This window comes from Neomonachus schauinslandi, chromosome 14 (genome assembly GCF_002201575.2).
Source record: "Neomonachus schauinslandi chromosome 14, ASM220157v2, whole genome shotgun sequence".
In the NCBI taxonomy this organism is placed as follows: domain Eukaryota; kingdom Metazoa; phylum Chordata; class Mammalia; order Carnivora; family Phocidae; genus Neomonachus; species Neomonachus schauinslandi.
In genome coordinates, this window is record NC_058416.1 from 76,698,706 (window position 1) to 76,721,361 (window position 22,656).

At 51.6% G+C, this 22,656-nt stretch overlaps 1 protein-coding gene across 2 annotated transcripts in view; it reads right to left on the reverse strand.

The window, feature by feature from the left end:
• Positions 1-756: 756 nt before the first annotated feature.
• The window catches only part of BICDL1 (BICD family like cargo adaptor 1), a 103,562-nt gene continuing 81,662 nt past the window's right edge, over positions 757-22,656 (reverse strand). The window contains exons 5-10 of one of the 2 annotated variants that reach the window (XM_044921116.1): positions 16,870-17,049; positions 16,030-16,248; positions 14,812-14,955; positions 8,436-8,566; positions 3,760-3,880; positions 757-1,135 (exon numbers count right to left, since the gene is read on the reverse strand). In XM_044921116.1, coding sequence (XP_044777051.1) covers positions 974-1,135; positions 3,760-3,880; positions 8,436-8,566; positions 14,812-14,955; positions 16,030-16,248; positions 16,870-17,049 — 957 coding nt within the window. In that variant the 3' untranslated portion in view covers positions 757-973. The remainder of the gene's footprint in view (positions 1,136-3,759; positions 3,881-8,435; positions 8,567-14,811; positions 14,956-16,029; positions 16,249-16,869; positions 17,050-22,656) is intronic. The other variant, XM_044921117.1, reaches the window with a different exon arrangement.

The following is a 22,656-nucleotide window of genomic DNA, read 5'->3' on the forward strand; positions in this document are numbered from 1 at the left end:
TCGAGGTGGACGTGGCTGACCGCAGACCCCTCTGGGGCCGTTCTGTGGCCTGGACTCACTTGGCGGAGCCGAGAACTTGTATGTGTGAGGGGAGCAGGGGGCCGTGGGCAGAGGAGCAGACCCCCTCCCAGCTCTGGCCCCATGAAGGGGAAAGGACTGGCTGGCTAATGCCTGCAGAGGGCCCAGGAAAACATCAGCAGGCCTGGAGGCCAGGGAGGGAGAACAATGGCGGCGGGGGGTGGGGGGTGGCAGGGCCCTTCTTCCTCCTGACCTTGGGATGGTGACAGCCAAGCTTGGGTAAAGCCCATCGTGGCCGAATGCAAGAGAACAGCCGCAGCCCGTCAGGCCCCGCAGGCTGCGCCCCTGCCGCAGAGTGCTCCTGGCAGAGGTGCATGCACGCGGGGGAGGAGCCGCCTCCCCTTCCTCCATGGGCCAAAGACTGGGGGCGAGGCCTGCTGTCCCGGAGGACTAGGCCGCCCCCCCCGCCCCCCCACTGCAGCTTAGGCCCGCTGGGGGCCGCGACAGCCTCCGGAGGCCTGCAGAGGTGGCCTCCATTCCTTCTGTTCCCCGTATCCCCAAACAGGAGGGCAGCAGTGCCTGGGGTGGGACGCGGGAGCCACCGAGGGGTGGGCAGGGCGGGCTGTGACCCCCCGCGTCTGCACCGCAGAGCCCGAGGGGCCGCTCTGGAGGCAGCCTGAGCCCTGCTCAACAGCGGATCCGGGGGAAGCCCAGGCCGGGTGCAGCCTGGTAGTGGGGACAGGGCTCCTACCCGTTCCTCTGTCGAGGGGAGGGCTGCCGTCACAGGCCGCGTGGGCCCTTCTGGACGACTCGGCCCCAGTGCGGGTGGGCAGTGCGGCTGCGGAGCTGGCCGAGGGGAGCCCTCGTGTGCAAGCATGGTGTGCTGGGCCCTCGCACGCACCCCGTTTCAGTCACCTCTAGTTCACCCATCCTTGCTGGCCTGACTCCTCCCGACCTAAATTTTCCTGAAGAATGAGAAGAGCCGCTTGCCTTCGGCGGGGCCGGGCTCGTCCGCACGCCCCGCGCCGGGGGCCCTGGACAGGGCGGCAGCAGGCCGGCTCCGTTCCTTCAGGTGCGTGTCCATCAGCTGCCGGTCAATGACCCTGTGCATGTCATCCTGCGGAGGGCAGAGCGGAGGGGCTGAGCGGGCTGCTGACCGGGGCCCGGGGGCGGATGTGTCCGCAGGACGCGGGGTGAGGATGGGATGAGATGACTGAACGGCTGCAGCCGGGGCAGGCCGACCGCGGAAGCAGCAAGTGTAGACACACAGCAGCCGCCGACACCGCCGCCTCCGGCCTCCTCCTCGCCACCAACGGCTCCTTGGCTGACCCCGCCCCCGCTGAGGCCCTACAAGCCCGGAGACAGGCAAGCCTGTCTCCACCCGGGCCTCGCAGGTGGCCGGCCTTCTCTGCCCTGCCTCCCTTTCCCTTGGCACCCCTCCCTGGGCCCTAGGGCGACCTCGGCTTGCCGGCTCTCTGCTCCAAAGGGTCAGCCCCCTTCAAGTTCCTAGCAGCCTGCACCGCGAGTGCCCAGGGGCCACAGCAGCCCCGCACGGCCAGGACACGGGCAAGCACACACGGCACCCTCCGCTGGCGCACAGGCCGCGGGCACCGCTGTCTTCAGGGCCCGCCTTGCTCCTGCTCAGGCCCACATCCCTGGCTTCCTCGCGGGGGTAGCACCTTTCCCCAATTTGGTAAAGTTGCCCAGAGAATGCCCCCCGCACCCCGACTGCCTCACGGCACAGCAGCTGTACCTCCCCAGAGGGGCTTCTGGACACAGCAGCTCCGCCCTCTCTCCATTCTGGTGGTTAGATCCCGACTCTGCACGAGATCCCACTCGGCAAAGGCATCTGCCGCTAACAAAGTACGGAAAGCTACTGCTTTGGCTATAGAACCAGCCCTGTCTGGTTAACATCAGCAGAAACATAACAAGCATCTGCCTGATGCCTTCACCCCTAAGCCCAGTGGGCTCTGGGGTGCCCTGGTCAAGACACCAAACCCTGGCTTAACCCCTGGGGCGAGTCGGCTGATTGTGTCCTGCTTGAGCACGGGACAGCGAGGGCTGCGCTCGGGCAGCCGCTCACTTGACAAGGGCAGGAAGTGGGGCTGGCGCCCCCCCGCCCCCTCCATTCCCTCCTGCGCTCACCCCCACGCTCCTGCCACTGTAGGTTTTAGTGTGAAACCAAGGGACTTTCAGTAGTCTGCACCAGGTAGCGAGCAGGGGGTGTGGACCTCCCGCTCCCTCCCTTGCTCACGTCCTGCTCTCCCGCCTTCCTCCTCTCTTTCCTCACACCCCGCTTCCTTCCAGCGCCTCTCCTCCCCCTCACAGAAATAGGGGACACGCTCCCTACCTCCGAGGTCCCAGTGCCAAATCCTGGGCACAGCGCCATGCGCTTAGGACCTGCTCCATAAAACCTGTTACCTGCAGCACTAGGAATGTTACAGGGCTCTTCCGAAAGAAACCCTTCCAAAGCGCTTTTTCTGGCACACCGCCAACTGCCTCTTCTCTACCTTAAAATTCATCAGAGCAAAGCCCATGACACAGATCGCTTGAGAACTTCATACGCACACAGGCGTGAACCGCTTAGAATTCCACACCTGCCCGTACTTCTGTGGGCACAAGAGCCCAGTGATGCGGAGGGAGCACCGAAGAACCAGGGCCGAGGCGGTCCGAGACGGGCCATGGCGGTGGCGGGAGGCGTGCTGCGGGGGATGGCACGACACACGCTGCAGAGATGACACCGGATGCGGGCACACACAACACGGCGGGCCACGGGAAGGTGGGGGGCAGGACGGCGATGGCAGTGGGGGGACACGGTGGGTGGAACGGGGGTTCGATCTCACCTCAAAGGCAGGAGGGGTGTACAACTAAAGCTGTTGATACGGGAACTGAGAAAGGCCACTAGATCAGAAACCAAAGGAGCCAGATAGTAAAAAGCCCTGAGGAAGCAAACTGTAGCCGGGAGAGAAGAGAGAAGAACGGGCGGTGAGCCGGAGACCGGCCAGCTGGTGGTGGGGCCAGAGCCCAGGAGCCAGGGACCATCTCGGGGAGCGGGCCGGCTGGGCCCTTGGAGGGATGGTCACTGCTAACCTGCCCGCCAGCGGGGGGGCGCTCTTCACCTGTCGGCTTCGGTTTTCGTGGGGAGAGACACGAAAGGCTACACCCATATCCTGAAATTGTCCTTAACAAAGAGCAAGTACAACCCTGGGCCAGGGGAAGCCAAGCTGGAGCTGGGACAGAGCAGGCTGACTGCACTCTGAAAATGGTGGTCCTAGAGAGAACACACTGACTCATTTTCCCCCAAGGTAGTGCTCTTTGGAAAAAGGAAGCTGGCCTTCGAGAAAGGGAAGGGCAGCAGCTGCTGGTGGCCCCAGGGCTGGGGAACTACATCCATCGGGCTGTGAATTCTCGTCCCGCCATGTAGGGCTTCCGGGGCCCTTTGTGTTAACAGCTGTTTCTTTCCAGCTAATTTAAACAGAGCAGAGATGACCAGCCGAAGGAGGCCACTGCAGCCCTAAATGGCACAGCCTGGGGTTCACCGCTCTCGACAGCATCCTCAGGCCTTCTTCCCTGGGGACTGGGGAAGCACAGGCTCTGAATCGCACCAGGTGAAGGCAGGTTACTGCTCACCCACGTGCACGGGACCCTCTAGTGACAAACTCTCCTTATGCTCTGCCTGGGTTCAGCCACTCCTCCCAGAGCCTCGTCTTCCCTCACCCTGGGTCTCAGGGCTCTCCTTACCTGCCAAGCCTCAAGCTGCTGCGAGAGGTTCAGTTTCTGCTGAATGGCATCCAGCAACTGGCTGTTCAGAGACATCATGTCCATCTTGCACTTGGCGAGTTCCAACTCCACAGCATTCTTCCTAAAAACAGACAAGACATGGTGAGCATGGACGCCTTGTACCAGAGGCATCTGATTCTTTACCTGGGGCACCTGGAGTCCACAGGATGAGGAAACAGGCTCCGACCAAACTCACAACAAATAGGAACCGTGACAGTAACTAGGATGTTCCTTGCAGAGGGCTGGAAAGTTCCCAGCATCGGTTCACATCCATTTTCTCAACTGTTGTAACAAGGTGTGGGTGAAGGGACTATCTGTCCTCCCCATCTCACAGATGAAGAGGGGGCTCAGGGAGGAGGATAAAGGAGGACTGGAGCCCAGAGGACATCAAAGGCCTCACAGGGCACTAAGGAGCTGCTAAACCTTCCCCCCAAAAGGCCAGTCCCCATGGGAGGTAAGGACCTTGTTCTCTCAGCCCCTCCTTTTCACTAGCAACCTCCCCCCACTTAAGGGATCGGTCCTAAAGGCACACAGGTGTGCAAAAGTAGTCACACAGTGGTGATGATCACAGCCTAGCTAATCCTAGTCACCAGCAATTAGGGCACTGGTGGTAAATTATGCGACGGACACAGTCGCCAGTAGCAACCACGACGCTGAGTATTCATTATTCATGGACAATGGGGAAATCCGATGTATTGCTGAGTGGAGAAAAGCACCACAAGGCAAGGGCTGGTATGATCCTAGCTTTGTCGAGAAAAAACTGTCCGTGTGGTTAAAGATCATACACAACAATGTCTACTTGGCTACCTCTGGATGATCAGTGATGGGCTCCCACATACTTCTGCATTTTGTATTTTCACATTTTAATATGTTTCATATATTACTGTTTGCCTTTTCCAACATTTCTAAATCATAGTTGTTCAATGCAAAAGAAAATTGATTTTTTCTCAGAGGTGGGGGAGTGGGAATACGAAGTGTGGGAGTCTATCTGGGCAGCTTCTGCCAAGGAGGCACTGGTTGCCCAGCTGCCAAAATGGGCATTACTTAGCCCCTGTCATCAACTGCCTTTTGCATTTGAAACAGCAAAGCAAAACTGCCTCACGCACCGGGCCAGCGACCAATGTGCACGTCCCAAGGACGCATGGAGGACCCGGCTGGAGAGGCCTCAGGGACGCCGGCTGCAGCAAGCCAAGTGCGGCGGGGAGGCGGGGCAGTTGGGGTAAAGCTCTCGGGGCCACCGCCGCGACCGGCACTTCCTCTCCGGCCTGAAGTCCGATCCACGAGTCACCTCCCCTGACACCTCAGGGCCGCAGAACGGCGCCCCGCCCGCCTTTTCCAGAGAAGCCGTCCGGACAGCTCTCATCACCCGGGTCCGCCCGCCGCACTGCGGTTGAAGGGACGGGAGCAGAGGCCGTCCAATGAGCGCCGGCGTCTCAGATGCCTCAGGCTCCCTGTCACGCCCGCTGCTATTGGCTGGCAGTGAACGGCGGAAATCCTCGCACGACCCCGGTTGCCATGGACGCCCAGCCGGCCCCCCACCCCCCCCCACTGCGGTCCCGGAACAGCGGCGCAAACCCCTGGCAGCCTCCCGAGCTTCTGGGCATCTCCCGGCAGGTGGCGCCACGAGAAGCCCGGAGACCCCGGAATGGGCTGACCAAGGCCTCTGGGCAGAGGTCCGGCAGCAAGCTGGGTCGCTGGGCTCACAGGGGGTCCCCTTCCTTCCCGGAAACCCCCGAAGCGGGGTCCGACTTGCCGACCTCCGCATTCCAGCCTCGGACTGCACCCCAGAGAACGTTTGCTCACTAGAGAATCTTGGTGCTTTTCATTCAGGAGAAACCCCAGACCAGGAGAGCTAAGCCGCAGAGGCTGCTGATCGATATATTAATCAGAATTTTAAAAAGCAGTATCTCAAAGGGCCGGAAGAATTCCTTATTTAAATGAAACCACTAGTAACGGACTCCTTTCTGTTTTTGTGAGGCAGATTGCTAGCCCCAGATTTTTGCTTTTAGTGAGGGCCATTTACCTGCAAGGGACGAAATTGTTACTTAACTTTTCCGAAACTCACTACTGTGCAGGATAAAGAACACCTTAAGGTTTTTGTAGCCCAGTGAGGAGAGGAAAGTTATTTTTCCTGGGGGTTCTCACTCCTGACTACGCACTAGAATCACAGGGTGGGGTAGGGACACTTTTAAGAAGTAGCTCCAAACTAGGAGATTCAGACTGAATTGTCTGGAGAGGGCCCCCGCATCCAGGGAGTTCCCCAGATGATTCTAAAGTGCAGTCAGGATGGAGAAACAGATGAGGTGTAGGAAAGCATCTTGTAAAACCCTTAAGGTCCTACACAAAGTGTGCTTCCCCCACATTTCAATGATTCTTTAGGTCTGTTGTCTCAATTCTTTATACCAAGAGTTTAATTTCTAAGGGACAGAAAAAGAGCTAACCTGTGCTAGAGTGATCTAACTCCTTCCCTCAGCACCAGCCTTACTTTGTAGCGTCCATGAAGGACAAGGGTTTCTCTGCAGAATTCTGAGTACTCACAGAGGAGAGTCTGCCCATCAGCTCAGTCAGACACCAGGAGGTTCACTGGGCCTCCTTTGGCAGAAGGCAAAGGCCTGCATTCAAGGTTTCATGGAGACTTGCTGGCCTCCTTGGTCCCCCAGATGTCAGAGCTAGGTTCCAATTATTTTAAGGGAAGGGACTAGACAACTTCTGCTGCTTCTTCTCTCCTGCACCCTGGTACGTTCTCTGGTTGTATCTCCCACCTCCTGTGCTGATGGCAGAATATGGTCAGAGCTTGATGTTCAGCTCTCGTATGCTTGTCCAGCTGAGAGACAGCTAACTTCATTCTGCTTTTTATTCCCAACAGGCTTCCACAATTAGCACCTTGATTTTACCATTTTTATTCCCTAATTGTATGACACAATTTCACCCTTTGTTATTCATGAAAGTATGCTCCCACTCCAAAATATTACAGTGCCATTCAAGTATTCGCTAATGAAGCAAATATTCACCAGGAATCCAGTGGCAGAGATGCATAGGTTTGTGAGCCTCACTGAGTATACTTCCTAAATGAACTGGAAATTGTCAGCTTCACAGAAGGTCCTGGCCAGACAGGAAAGGGGACCCAAAGGTAAAACTAATGGAGATGATGAAATGATTAGAACAGAAGGGAGCGGACAAGTGTGTGTGGAAGTGAGAAGGGGAAAGGTGTGCGGCATTTTAAAGTCAGAAATTAAAATGTGTCCTATTACTTTTTAAAAAGGTATACAGTATCTATTTACAATTTGTTTCAAATGGGCTCCTTTTAGTTTGCTGACAAGCAGCCTGTGCGGTAAGGGGAAAGGATGTGGGGACAGGGGTCAAGAGACCTGAGGTGGAGGCGTGATCACCACTGGCTGTGGAACTGGGGAAAGTATCTCAGTTTCCTCATCTGTAAAAATTGGGATTAAAATTTTTACTTCTTGCTGTGGCTGGGAGGATTAAAGGATGAAGTGTTTCTAAGTGGTAAAGTGACACAGATGTTATGAGCGTGCTGCAAAGTGCCTCATGAGCAGACAACATGTTCAGTACCTTTTATCTCCTCACAGTGAAGAGGGCAGATTGAATGCATGATAAAGAAATCATTTGAAGGGGGATGGGGAATATGTACGTATGTTTTTTTGCCTATGCACTTCCAAATTTTTTGAATATAAGAGAATGCATTTCTTCTCTGTTAAAGAAAACCCAAAACATTATTAAAATATGACCCAGCTTACTAGGAACGCAGGTGAGAGAAAACTGTTGAATGACACTCTGAGGATGCATCAAACCCAGAATGTAGAAAAACTCTAGGAGACAAATGATCAGTTTCTTCGATAAATAAATGCAATATGGAAAAAAAGATGGAGGGGACTTACGTACATATCAACTAAATGGGGTTTGTGGACTTTGGAGCCTGATTCTAATCAATCATAAAAAGACATTTATGGGCCAGCTGGTTACTATATGATATTAAGAAATTACTGTAAGTTTTTTCAAGTGTGACAACTGTATTGTGGTTGTGTGTTTTCCAGAAAGAGTCTTTATCTGGTAGAATCTATACTGAAGTGTTTATGGATGAGATGAGGGATCTTGTGATTTGCTTCCATACAATCCAGCGGGGAGGGGGACGAGGTGGGTGGGGATATAGATGAAACAGTCGGCCATATGCTGATTAGGGTTGAAACCAGAAGACAGGTAGGTAGGGATTCATCTTATTTTTTTCTACTTTTGTGTATGCTTGAAAATGTCCATAATAAAAAGTAACAACTCCCCTAAAAACCCCTAAAAATAAAGAAGTTGAGGTAGATCTATATAATGAAATCAAAAAGCTGAGATAGAAAGCTAAGATATACAAGACACATAGAGCACCATCCCACTGATACAACTGTATTACATGTACTGCACACGCACAGGAAAAAGATCTGCAGGGAACACACCCCCGACCTCCACCAGTAAGTAGCGTCTGTCTGAGGAGAAGAACCAGACTGGGGGTGAGGGTGGGGCAGCAGGGAAACACTTTCACTTTTGTCGTCTTCTGTAGGGTTTCACTTTTAAAACTGAGCACACATTCATGTTGCTGTGACGACAGTCAGCTTCGACAAGCCCTGCCCACTCACTTTGCAATAGCCTCGTCGCGGTCCCGGACGGCCTTCTGAAGCTGCTCCTTTGGCTCCTTGGCCTCGGACGTCACTCTGAGTCGGTCTCTCTCCTCCTTCAGGGCAGTCATCTCAACACTCAGCAACGTCACCTGATGGGAGACCACAGGGATGAACGGGGGGCTGCCACTGCTGCTGGCCTGGGGGCACGCCTTTAAAGAGGCAGAAAGGAACAAGCAGCCCCAGGCGGGTGCCCGTAGCTTCCCGAGGCCCCTGGCTCTGAGAGATGCCCATCTCTTCTGTAGGAAGGATGCCACATGCTAGGCTGGAGCCCACGGGCGGGGATGAAATCCAGTCCCGGATGGCAGCCACAGGGCTCAGATCCCCTTTGGACGCAGCACCCCACACCACCACCTCCATTTCAAGGCACTCGCGGGCAACTAATGAAGACCACACATGCATCAGGGCTCTGAAACACATGGTTAAGGGTAGGGACTCAAGTCCTGTTTCCAGCCATCTTCCACTCAGCATGGAACACTGCTATCCGCAGGGCCCTGGCTCCCACTTCTGTGACAGTACTTGGTGCAACCTGGTCACTCAGCTTCCCTGGTCAAAGCCATATGGAATTCAGACACCCACGTGATATCATCTTTCACTTCAAGCCTGTTACCTTTTCTGTGGGCCATGCCTCAGTGAATGGTCCCACAGCCCATTCACTGGGGGCCATCCTTTGGTGGTAGGGTGCCCTTCCTAATGGCACCTAATGTGACCGCAGCTTACCCCACCCTTCGTATAGGAACCCTCTGTACACCAAGAGCTCTGCAATGGCAGGAAGTGTGCCTTACTCATCTGTGCATTTCAGAGCCTGACTACATGATGCTTAATTCCCAAATGCTTGTGCAGTAGACAGTTGTCTTTTTTTGGCTAGTCATCATCCCAAATGCTTTCCTATTTGGGGGACACTCCTGGTTGCATGAGTCTTGGTGGGAAACAGGGGATGCCCTCCCACTAAGTACGCCAAAGGGGAGAGACATACATCCTTTCTTAAGCACAGAGGCATGGAAAGGTGACCTAGATGGGCCAGTCACACCCCCCTACCTGGGACTGCAGTTCTTGAGGGTTCAGCAAAGCCACAGGCCAGGGGGACATTATTACACTGACGGCAGACTGCTTCTGTGGCCCCACTTCCCATGGCTCCTTTCTGCTTCGGAGCTTGATTTTCCAGCCTTCCTGTTGATTCTGTTAGCGATCAGATTTAATTCCAATACAGTCTCTCTCAAGTTAAGCAGAGAGAGTTTCTGTTGTTTGCAACCAGAAACCCTGCTTGGTAGAACTTTCAGTAAATATTTGTTCAATGAATGGAAGGGTGGGAGCCCCTTCTCAGTCAGTAGGCTCAGACTGGAGTCAGCATGACCGGCCCTGCCCTTTTGTTAAATATTACACATACTTGGACATTTTTCCAAGGGAGGATACATCCATACAGGTCTAGCCTTCCCACAAGGGGACAGACGCCACCTTTCAGTGTACTCCCCGACTCAAATTCCAGGCCTAAACATCTTCAGACTGACTGAAATTGAGCAAAGACCCCAGGAGCAAGGCTGAAGATCAGGCTTCCCTGAAGATGCTTCGGACTCCCCAGACTAGACATCAGAGTTGCCAGCTCCTGGGGTAGAGGCACTCAGGAAGAAATCAGAGGACACCCCACAATGAAGAGGCATACAGGACAATCTGTTGTTACTGGGGGCAATGGATTTCGTACTCTTAGGCGCCTGGTAGGACACGTCAGGACCAGGTGCTCTGTGCTTTCATGGTGGGGACAGCTGCGGTGACAGGGCTCCGAGCCACAGGGAAGAACAGGCTGGGGCTCCTGCAGAGGCCACAGGGTATAGCTAGTCCTGAGGCAAGCAGGCAGCAGGTGAGAAACCCAGCCTCACCCTACTTAATAGCAGGTTCTATAGCCTGGTAGGCCAGAAACTCAAGACCCAGAAAGTACCTGGCAGAGAGAAAGCCAGACCTCCTCCGACCAAATCAGCCCTAACACGGCCCCGGGCTGGCTGTGTGCCAGACAAGGGTTTTGCCAGCTGAGTAAGCTGCAGATAAAACCACATGCCAGGCAGGAAATGCCAACATTTAATAGGCTCCAGAAAAAAACTCTGTAAGAACTTTTTGCTTTGGTCTGGAAAACTTGGTCATGGTAGAGACCATCAGCTATCTGTGTTAGAAGTGACAAGGGACTTACCTTCTTTGAACTGCATATACTTTTCATAAAAAGCAGGAATAAAAATAACTCGTTCCCACCATCAAGTTGTTGTGAGGCTCAAATAAGGTAACTGACATCAAGGACAGAGCTCAGTGCCTGGCGCCTGGGGGCAAACTCTGCTGCTCCTTTCTCTTCTCTGCACCGGTGCGGACCTATGGCTGGGGCTGTCATGAGGACTGGCCCGGCCTGTTTATACACTGACTTAGGTTGCAGCCACCCCTAAATCCACTTTTCCCACATAAAGTAGGTGTCCTCATGATTGAATAGGATCAAAGAAAACATCTTGAAGTCATATATCTAGGGCTTTCTTTGCCCTTTCATTTGGTAATTTTTTTTTTTTTTTAAAGATTTTATTTATTTGTATGACAGAGAGAGACAGCGAGAACAGGAACACAAGCAGGGGGAGTGCGGGAGGGAGAAGCAGGCTTCCCGCTGAGCAGGGAGCCCGATGTGGGACTTGATCCCAGGACCCTGGGATCATGACCTGAGCCGAAGGCAGACGCTTAACGACTGAGCCACCCAGGCGCCCTTTTTTTTTTTTTTTTTGGTAATTATTTTTGTGCCTACTCTAGGTAAGCCCTATGCTAGATGCTTTAAGAGAAGACAAAGAGAAGTCAGACCTCAAGCTTGTCCTCGTGGAGGTCTAAAGTTTAACTGGGAAGATGAGATGTGAGTGAGCGTAACCATGACAAAGCAGGGCTGGGGGCTCCAGGAGGAAGGGAATCAAGAGTTTGAAGGAAGAAGTGAAGCTTGAAGGATGAGTATGGCCGATACATGCAGGTGGCCGGGGAGAGTGCTGGGCAGAGGCAAAGGGCCGGAGAAAAGGCCCGGATGTGGGGAAGCACGGGGAGTGTGCGCCATGCCCTTTCATAGTCTATGTTCAATTGACTAAAGCAAAGGAGGGGAGATGCCAACAACGGGTAAGAAGGCTGGATGGCTGGCATGCAGCCCGTCTGTAGGGCCACGAGAGTTCGAGGCTTCCTGTCATGTGACAAGAGGAAGTCAATCCAGAACTTGTAAGGGTGTTCTGTTTCAAGCCGTGCTTCAGGAAGATCAATCCAAATCATGTGGGGGTAAGTGGGCTGGGGGGAGTGATGACCAGAGCCACAGAGTGAAAGAATGAAGGTCTGAAATAGGGCAACGGCTAGGAAGCCGGAGAAAAGAGAACACAGTGAGATTTCACCCAGGAGGAGTCACCAAGATTTCCTCAGTGAAGGCCTTCCATGTTCCCAGTATCTGCTCCGCTGTGCTGTCATGCCCCTTGGGGTAACTGGCTAGTGCTGCAGTCAAGCCCTATAAAGGAATCAAACACAGGACTGGGACTATTTGTTCGTTTGTTTCTTTCTTTTTTAAGATTTATTTATAAATAAATTAATACTATTTATTTGAGAGAGAGAAAGAGCACACATGAGCAGGGGGAGGAGCAGAGAGGGAGAGGGAGAGGGAGAAGCAGGCTCCCCGAAGAGCAGGGAGTCCGATGTGGGGCTCCATCCCAGGACCCTGAGATCATGATGTAAGCCAAAATCAAGAGTCGGCCGCTTAACCGCCTGAGCCCCCCATGCTCCCCAGGCCTGGTTCTATTTCTCACTGTACTTCCCATAGCCTGGTTTACTGGCCTGGGAATTGGTAGAGGGCTCCCCAGATAACTGGTTTTCCTATTGCTTGGAACATCCTCCCTGCCTCCCAGCAGCGGATCCAGACCCCAGTGAGTCCTGACCAGGAGGGAGCAGGAGTCTGCAAAGCTGTGGGGACTGAGAGGGGGCTCTCCATGGCATAAGGGTGTGGGGTGGTCTTCAGGTCTGGTTTTAGATTCTTGTCTCAAACATAAGTATCAGTTAAAATTAAACCTGGGCTCTCTCTTATTTAAAAATTCGGATAGGCTTCTGAGGGGCTGGTCACTTCACCTTCCAGGTCCCACACCTTTTACCTGTGGCTCAGTTTCCAAGAGAAAAAAAGAACACTCTTGGGTAGGAAAGCAGTGGGCTTGGAGGCTGGATCATCCTCTGGATGAGGCTGCACTCGTCTAGGAGCTATCTGCTGGAACTTCGGTTTCACATAACCTTGTCTGGGCTCTGCCCTTCCTCCCCGCACCCCCCGCCCCCGCTCCCCACCCCAGAGGGTACAGAGCTAGTCTGACTCGCCTCACAGTTCTAGGAGAGGTTGTGGAGCACAAGGGCGCAGTCACATCCATACTGAGCGTCTCAGGGACCAGTGTAGTACGGCGCAGGTGGACGGGGAGTGCTCAGGCACTGCAGCATGAACTGCATGAGGAATGCTGGGCCTGCTCCGAGGGCCACCGTCTCCACCGGCATGCTGCAATTCAATCTGCGTCCTACCCGCTGCCTTGGGAGGTCAGCATTACTCCCGCGGGATGGTTTTGGACGGATTTAGTTTGGCTGAGAGATCTGCTGCCTTGTCTAAGCTTTTGGGAAGAGATGACCCACTCAAGAGGCCCAGTTCTATACTCCATGGGACTGAGCAGAACTATTTGCTTAATGAGCTGAGAGGGAATGCACAGGAACTGGCATAAACCACTTATCAGCTGAACTTTTCAGGAGAATCCCCGGTGGAAACAGGCTCCGAAAGAGCTGCGTCCAGACCCTCAGCAACGTGTGCCTTGCTCTTGTTTCTCAATGATGCCCTCTGCTGTTTCTAGTTCTGCTATCCTGAGAAGCAACAAAACAAACCAGCCAGTATCAAAGAGCTGATAAGAAGCACCCCCACAAAAATCTAGGCTTTAAAGTAAATAAATTTTTATTAACCCAAAGAACTTTTAGATACACTTTGTCCTGTTTTGATTCTTACAGTTTGAAGACCTGTGCTGGTGTCTGAACTACTCCCTGGCCAAACGACCGCCTGAGGGACTTTGGCTTTGGGGAATGACGATGTCTTTGGCTGCCCAATCCCATTCTTCAGGGCTTGGTCGGAAACAAGCTACAGCTTTCAATAGCACCTTTCTGTCCTCACTATCTGGTCACTCCCAGAAAGAAGAGTACAGCAACAGCTGCAGGAGGGTTTCCCAATATCTTTCAAGAGAATTGTATTAGGATGTCTAATGGGCATGACCCCTAAAAGGAGTTTATTTCTTTTTTTTTTTTTTTTTTTTTAAGATTTTATTTATTTATTTGAGAGAGAGAATGAGATAGAGAGAGCATGAGAGGGGGGAGGGTCAGAGGGAGAAGCAGACTCCCCGCCGAGCAGGGAGCCCGATGCGGGACTCGATCCCGGGACTCCAGGATCATGACCTGAGCCGAAGGCAGTTGCTTAACCAACTGAGCCACCCAGGCGCCCAAGGAGTTTATTTCTATAAGGTCCTTTAAATTTAAGAAATACTGACTGAAGCAAAAGCCAGGCTTAACTTCCATCTCTCAGCGATCTGGTGCAGCAGGAAGGGATGACCAGCTCCGGACAAGGGAGGAAGGGGGCAGGCTGGGTGGGGGCAGGGTTTAAAACCCTACCTATTTGGTGTCCCCCGCAAGTGGGACAGAACACTACACGTGGCCCCTGTCAAAAGGAAGTGCCTTACCTATTTCCTAAGACAGAATTTAGAAGCTCTTTTCTGGGTGGGGGCTGCTCCTAAGCCCTTTAGAACTTTTCAGATCAGAATATAGATGCCCTTCTCCAGGATTCTCGAGAGAGATGAAATCATGATCAAACAGGAATGGAACAGCAAGAGTAGCAGTAAGTGCTTCTAAAGCTGAAAATCAGGCTGGCAGAGGTGATGGCATTACAAAGAGAGAACAGGCCTACAAAGATCAATTGCTTCTTGGTTTGCAAACTTCCCTGCTCAGAAGCTGCTGGAAAAACATCCGAGAATGTCCTGAGAGCTAAGGCACTTTAAACTGTCAGAAGCTGCTGGATAATCTGGGCTCTGTGGAAGGCAGCATGTCACTGGAGGAAATGGAGGGTCAGCTATTCTTACCCCTATCAATTTTACTCTGGGCTAAACCAGAGGGTTGGCTTCTTCTCTTGAAGACGCCCAGCTTACCTCAACTTCAGGTCACCGTCCTCTGAGGATCTGTCAGAGGAGAGCCACTTCTCAAATAGACACGGGAGAGGGAAACTCATGAGGGTCCCAAGAGACCTTGGGGGGCACATGCACGTTCCCTGCTCGGGACTGAGGATTGGGGTGCTCACCTGACTGTGGAGTTGCTGTAGCTCCTCTAGGCTTTGCCTCAGTTTACCCCTCTCTCCCTCCATGAGTTCCCTTAGGGCTCTCGAGTCCTCACTGGTCTGCCTTATCTGTTCTTCTAAGGAGTCATCGTCAATTCTCCGGGAGCTCTGACAGCAAAAGAGAAAGCCACCAACCGGAGAGATGGTGCAAGCAGGGGTGGGTGTGGTGAGATGGTTAGTGGGAAAGAGGGAGAGGGGAGGTACAGGGAGGGAGTAGAGATGGGTCAGTTTGGAGAGCAGGATAGAGGAGATGGGGGCGGGGAGGCGGAGGGAAAGAAAGGGAGAGAAAGAGGAGAGACACAGGAGGGAAGAAGGAAAGGGTTAGAGGAGAGAGATTCTCTCGCCCAATTTGGATCTGCAAACATTAGCTAGACGTTTATTTTTGTTTCAGGCTTTAGGGGACGGAAGTCTCGTGGCGTGAACAGCACACCTCACTCTGACAGCTCCAATACCCCACGACTACAGCACATTCCACAAATCCACGCGGCATGTTCAGGTAAGGACAACCACCCTTCTCACAGGACTTCATCTAATATGGGTAGAAAGATGGTAGCTATTCTGTAGGAGGACGGGCCCTGAAGACAAACAACTGCCTGCCAGCCAGGGTTGCGAACAGAGAGGAAGTCTGGCAGAAATTGGTCACGGAGCTGGAAGAGATGCCCATCTGCCCAGGAAGCCCACAGGAACATCCTCCTCCACAAGGGGAGCCACATCTGGAATTCTAAAAAGCCCTTGTTGATCTTCTCAACTTTCTGTGCTCATATCATTTTAGCAGAAGCTTCAGATCTTTCAAGTTTGCCTATTTGCAGCTAACTCCACCACCAGGACCAATGAGCTACAGAAAAATGCAGTTTGCACCTAGATCCAAATTTCTATATTCAAAGCTTCTAAGGAAAGTCCTTGACCTCGAGGCCACCATGGCCTGGACTTAACCACATGGAGAAAGGACTCCCCTTGTACGCCAGTGTCTTCGGGAAGATGACTTTGGAACTTCCATTCCCTGACACTGTCCCTCTGCCCGGTCACCAGTATATGGTGCTCTCAGACAATAAGGGCTCAGACGACGTTCTCACAGACTCCACAAGTTGCCTTTCCCAGGTTAGCCTCATCCCCCGCACTTGCTTTTAGCTTCCCACCAGCCAGGTTGTGTGGGGTGAGGAGCTTCTCGGCCTGGCCGCTTACCGTGGGCTCCATGCCATCCACGATGCTCTGTATCAGCCTCTTGAGCTCGCTCAGGGCCGTGCGCAAGCTGCCAGCCGGCACATCCTTGGCGGATGAAGTTTCTGAAGACTCGTCCATCGAGGAGTCCGTGGAGACGGCCGAGTCGGCACTGTCGTTCCCTCGGAGGTGAGAGCAGAGGTAGCGAACCTGGCAGGAGGCCTCCCAGAGCTGCAGTCTTAGCTGCTCCACAAAGAACCATTCTTGATTACGGACCCTAGAGAAGGCTGCCACCCGCTCATCTTTTTCTAGTGTAGGAACCCAACATACTGACACTCAAGAGACCAGTTTTAAGAGAAAGAGTTTTTCTTTTTTAAATCACCTGTCCAAGAAATACTGGTCCTTATTCTGGGCCCAGTACATCTATCGAGACTCCAGCCCTCTACTCCCCTCCCAACTGTCATATAAGCCATTTTTATACAGTTGGTTACTTTGATAGGAGTCAGGATTAGGGGAGTAAGTGGTTAGGAGTAGTATGAAAACAAGCCATTGGATGTCTTGTGAGTGTTCTTGAGCCCAGTCAGTATAAGAGGTATGAGGCTGAGGATGAGCCAATAAGCATCTCCTAAGAGGCACTGGGCAACAGTGAGCCCGGGACAGGCTTCGGGCAGGGCCTGCTTCCCGGCGGCTCTGGCCAGCAGGCGTAGGCTTCCGCAGGTGCAGGGCCACAGGCCCTCGCCGGGAGGAAGCTGAAACACTATAGGCACTGGGGCCACAAGGAGGACGGACAGGCTCCCGCAGTCCGGGGCCCACCCCTGCAACCCCTGGGCAACCTCGCATGCCAGAGGGACAGGACATCAGCACCTGCTCTCTCTCTTGCTCCAGCTCCTCAGCCTCCATGCTCTGCTCTATCTCGGACAGGAGAGACGTGCTGGTGGTAGCGGAGCTGTGCAGGCTCCTCTCCTCTGTGAGCTCTTCCACCTTCACCTGCAGCTGCCGGGAGGAGAGCCGCGCCTCCTGGAGCTCCAGCTGGCTCTGATGCAGCTTTCAAAAGATACAACGGTGGGTGGGCCGCTCGGGAGGCTTCCCCCAACCAAAAACAAACACGAAAAACTGACCCAAACCTGATCATGCTGCTACCTCCAACCACCAATGTACAGAAACACACAGAGGAGAGAACATGCTAGATTACATCAGGGGTGTGCAGGCAGCAAACTCCAGATTTGGGAAATTCTGTGGGACAAACAGTTCAGCTTCTTCAATATATACATTTTAAGAAAAAAAGAAGAAAAGATAAAGGGGGAACCTATAGATTAAAAGAGACTCAAAAGACATATTAACCAACTGCAATGTGTAGGCCTATTTTAACTTGCATCTTGATTCAAGTAAAAAATGTAAAGAAACAATGATGACATTTATAAGACAGTTAAAAATTTGAACACTGGCTATTTGATATTAAGAAAATATTGCGGGGCACCTGGCTGGCTCAGTCAGGAGAGTGTGCGACTCTTGATCTTGGGGTCATGAGTTTGAGCCCCATCTTGGGCATGGAGCCTAATTAGAAAAATTAAAAATATTTTAGAAAAGAAAATATTGCTTTTTTCCTTAAGTGTAATAGTCCTGTGGCTGTTTTTTTTTTTTTTTTTTTTTTTAAGATTTTATTTGAGAGAGAGAAAGAGAGGGAGAGAAAAAGCACAAGCAGAGGGAGTAGCAGAGGCAGAAGGAGAAGCAGACTCCCTGCTGAGCAGGGAGCCCAACACAAGGCTCAATCCCAGAATCCTGGGATCATGACCTCAGCCGAAGGCAGACGCTTAACTGACTAAGCCACCCAGGCATCCCCTATGGCTATGTTTTTTCGTTTTTTTTTTTTTTTAAGATTTTATTTATTTATTTGACAGAGACAGACACAGCAAGAGAGGAAACACAAGCAGGGGAGTGGGAGAGGGAGAAGCAGGCTTCCCACTGAGCAGGGAGCCCGAGGCGGGGCTCGATCCCAGGACCCTGGGACCATGACCTGAGCCGAAGGCAGACGCTTAACTGACTAAGCCACCCAGGCATCCCCTGTGACTATGTTTTTTTAAGTTCTTATCATTCTTTATTTACAGATGAAATTATAAAAATTCTGGGATTGGGCGCCTGGGTGGCTCAGTTGGTTAAGCGACTGCCTTCGGCCCAGGTCATGATCCTGGAGTCCCGGGATCGAGTCCCGCATCAGGCTCCCTGCTCGGCAGGGAGTCTGCTTCTCCCTCTGACCCTCCCCCCTCTCATGTGTGCTCTCTCTCTCTCTCTCAAATAAATGAATAAAATCTTAAAAAAAAAAAAAAATTCTGGGATTTACTTCAGAATAATACAAGAGAGAAGCAAGTAGATGTAATGATACCAAGTGCTGATGAGGATGTGGAGCATCCGGGACTCTCACTGCTGCTGGGAGTGAAGATGTACAACCACTCTGGGAAACCGGCAGTTTCTACTGGGTGAAATACACAGCTGTCCCATGACCCAGCAGTTCACTTTTAGGTGCAGATCCAACACAAATGGCTGTGTATGTGCACGCAAGACAAACGATGTCTACAACACCATTATTCCTGAGAGCCACAAATGGGAAACAATCCAAATGCCAACAGAGAATGCAGAGAGTCCCATGCTGGAATACTATACAGCAGTGAAAAAAGAACACACTGCTACTCTATGCCATAACATGGATGGATTTCAGAGACATAATGTCAAGCAAAACCAGGCATAAAACAATATGGAATTCATTTATAAAATATTCTAAAACTTCATCGAGACAGAAGAGATGAAGGCAGAAGAGGTGGTGTCAGGGTACTGACTGGGAAGCGTGAGAGGGAGGCCTGTAGGGTGCAGATAATGGGCTTTATCTTGATCTGGATCTGTTACACAGGGATGTACATTTGTAAAAATTCACTGGGCTGTCCATTTAAGATCTGTATGCTTTACTGTATGTATGTTGTGTTTTAGTGAAAAAATTTAAGGGGAAAAGGTTGTTTGGAAAGAAGCTGAGGGTAGGATTTGGTCTAACATTTGGGTAGAAATACCAAGAATTCCCAAACCCATGAGAAGAGAGGTCTCTGTACTTTCTGTGTCCTACCTCACAGTTTACAGAGAAGGCCCAAGCCTGGGAGGGGCTTACGGGGTGTGGGCGGCTCAGAGAGGGAGAGGGGTGCCCCAGTAGAGGGGACAGCAATGCAGCTATCACAACGTAAAGGCCAGGGCTCCTTCCCTCTCTCTTGCTGCCGCTACTTTACTCCTCTCTGCGTTCTCTGGGGCCCCATCCCCGTGGAGTCCAAACAAGGCCCCGCTGCCTGGTGAGCTTACTACCGCTGAAAGTCGACGCCACCATGGCTGCTAAGCGCCATACTCTCCTAGTGCACTCCACCACTACGCTAGCTCTCAACACAACAGACCCTACCTGCAGAATCTTCATCTGCTCACTAACCGCTATGCACATGTCCGCAGGTGACACAAGAGCAAAGCTTCCTACTCCTGTATTTGTGGACTGCCCACCCCTCCCTTTTAAAAGATTTGCGGGGGAGAGGGGGCGAAAGAATTTCCTAGGATTTAAATTAAACTAATTTATCCTTTCATAACACAGGATTTCTGGGGTCACCCCTGTTCATTTAAAAATAGAGCAGACACAGTTCTGTCTGTTCCAGACTGCTGGCCAGATAGGCTGCAGCTCCTGCAGAGGCAGACACTGGGCAGCAGTGGGTAGCGACCCCGAGCTCTGTAGTTCTCACGAGTGGAGCAAGCTGCCTTGCAGAGCCTCCAGCCCATCCTTTAGGTGCCCTAGGGCCTTGCCTCTGCTGGTCAGTATCGGACAAGGGCTGGCTGATAGCACCAGTGATCGGATGTGCCTTTACTAGGAAGAATCTGGAGCCTGGCTGCTCAGAGAATGAAAAAGGAATGGGCAAGCCTGCTCTGTCTGCATGGGTCCCACGGATCAGCAATACCTGCTGGTCCAGTGGGAACTCCTCCAGCCCCAGTTTTGAGAAAACTCAGAAGAAATCAGGGTTAAAAAAAAAAAAAAAGAAGACATTCCTAGGAAGCATTTGGCACAATTATAAATGGCATACTAAGTTGGCAAAATGCTTTACAATTATTTTCTAGGCAACTCCACATACATCTCAGCAGGAGAAGTCCAGCACAGACAAGTACAAGTTCTCATGCACTGGACAAAATTAGTTCAATTACTCATGTACACTCAAGGGTGCTTAATTAATTATAACAGCAAGAGAACAAAAGACCAGGACAGGTCTGCCCTCTCTGGTCAGTAACTGATCCACAAGCATATGCAGAAAAACCAAACCAGAGGAGTCTATTAAATATAAGAAACCTCTAAAATAAGAAATATCATCCTTTGTATAACAAAGATGACTAAATAAATAAATAAATAAAGAAGACACCAAATGCCTTACTTAGTTTAAGCTTACAATACTCATGCCCCTCAAGTTGACAGAGGTGGGAGCACCCTCCCATTTCTCACCGAGGGAACTAAGATGCTATGGTGTTAAGTGTCAGAGCAAAGTCTATACTGCAGACCATCTGCTTCCTGGGTTACCCCACAGAGTGGGGCCTATGCTTCCTGTTGATGAAATCCTGGGACAAGGCCCCTGCACACATCTATAAGATGCCCAGGTGGGTATGAATCGTATAGGGCAGTTAAGTGGTCCTTAGAGGACAAAATCCTTTACTGGGTATGAAGACTTTAGCAAAATGTCCAGTTTTTTAATTTATTGGGTATTCAACAAATAATTTTTATACCTACTGTCAGTCTGAAAAAAAAATGAGAGCTGGAGTTGGTAAGTGATTTAAAAATCTGAGCTGGACAGTAGAACCCCAACTACATGGTGGACTAGATTCAGGAGGGGCTACCCTGGCTGTGCAGGCCTGATGCCCTGCCTACTCAGCCTTCTTCTCATCCTTTAGCTGAAACAAAGGATTAAAATCATGGAATTATACACATTCCAAGGCCACAAGCTCTACATTTTGCAAGTCTGATTGAGACCTCTCAACTACCAGCTAAGCTGGCATTTTTATTTCTGTATCAGTACAGGCCATTTTAGCAATAACAAGGGCTTTCTGGAGGACACTGGTAATTAGCAGCAGCTTAAGGAAAATTTCATATGAGCTGAAGGAAAAGAATCACAGAAAGGTGGGACAGATAAGAATTCAGTCCATAAACACAGATTCTCCAAATCAAAGTGTGCACTGCCTGACTTGATATAGGCCATGCGGGGAGTGACACTCTCTCATTCTTGAAGAAGCCCAATCGGAAGAGAGCAGATGTGCAGATGGCAAGGTTGTGAATGTGGTGTGACCTGGGGCTCTTGCTGCAGAGAGCGCACAGCCCACGGCATTAGCCAGGGGAACACTGGTCCTGCTCTTCCCCGTCCTTCGGTCCCCAATTCTTGGTTTGAAATAAGGACTTATCATTTGTGAATTCAAGCTAGACTGAAAAGGTCTTTTAGGCAGGGGTCATTTCCGCATTTTTTTTGTATTTCTTTTCCTTCTCCTCCATCCTCTACCTCAGTAACCTCAGGAGAGTGCCTTAATGGGATAAGAAATGCTGGCGAGACGCTGACTTGCAGAGGCAAGGGATGCGCTAGACGTTGTCACTGAGCACCACGTGAAGAAGGCGGGAGGCTCCAATTTCAATTCTACCAAGGACTTACTATACCACTTTGGTAAATGATTCACTTTTTTCTAAGCCTCAGTTTTAGAATGTTTGCAAAAGCACTCCGTACCCTGTAAAGAAGTATACAAACAGGGCGCCTGGGTGGCTCAGTCGGTTAAGCGACTGCCTTCGGCTCAGGTCATGATCCCGGGGTCCTGGGATCGAGTCCCGCATCGGGCTCCCTGCTCTGCGGGGAGCCTGCTTCTCCCTCTCCCACTCCCCCTGCTTGTGTTCCCTCTCTCGCTGTGTCTCTCTCTGTCAAATAAATAAATAAAAAATCTTTAAAAAAAAAAAAAAAGAAGTATACAAACATTCACCACTATTAACCACCGTCAACCTTAGAATATGAGTCAACTCCTTTCCATCTTGTAAACAGCTGTGAGGCTTTAGCCAGCATCATTTTCTATTCAACATTTATGGAGGTCCTACTGCATGCAACGTTCCAAGCTGAAGGTGCAAAAAACCTGGAGGGTGGAAAACTGCTCATTTGCCCTTAAAGAGTTTAATCACTCAGGTGGCAGCTTAGCTGACGGTGTCAATAACAAGCTATGTTAGCCTAAGATGTTTCCTTATCCCACATCCTAGAGTCTTCTCAACAGCCGACTGCTGAGCCCAGTGGGGCCTGCCATGGCCTGGTCTTTGGGGAGGAACCTGCCTGGTGCTCCCACACATTTGGCTGACCACCCCCACATGAACGACACTGTTGCAATCTCCCCCACTGCCTGGCACCCTCAGAGGGTGCCCAAGGGAAGCGGTGCACTCTTAGCCACTGGCCCCAGGTGAGCCTAGGCCGCTTTGGCAAAGCCGCCTTTGTAGCAGATGTCACACTCTGTTTCTGGGGAGGCTAGGGGTAATTATCTTTTTGTTTAGGGGCTTGTCAAGTGTGAGCCTGGGGATTCAGCTGAGGACTGGTGGCAGGTCCCAGATAAGGACAAATATGGCCATGAAGCAATTTC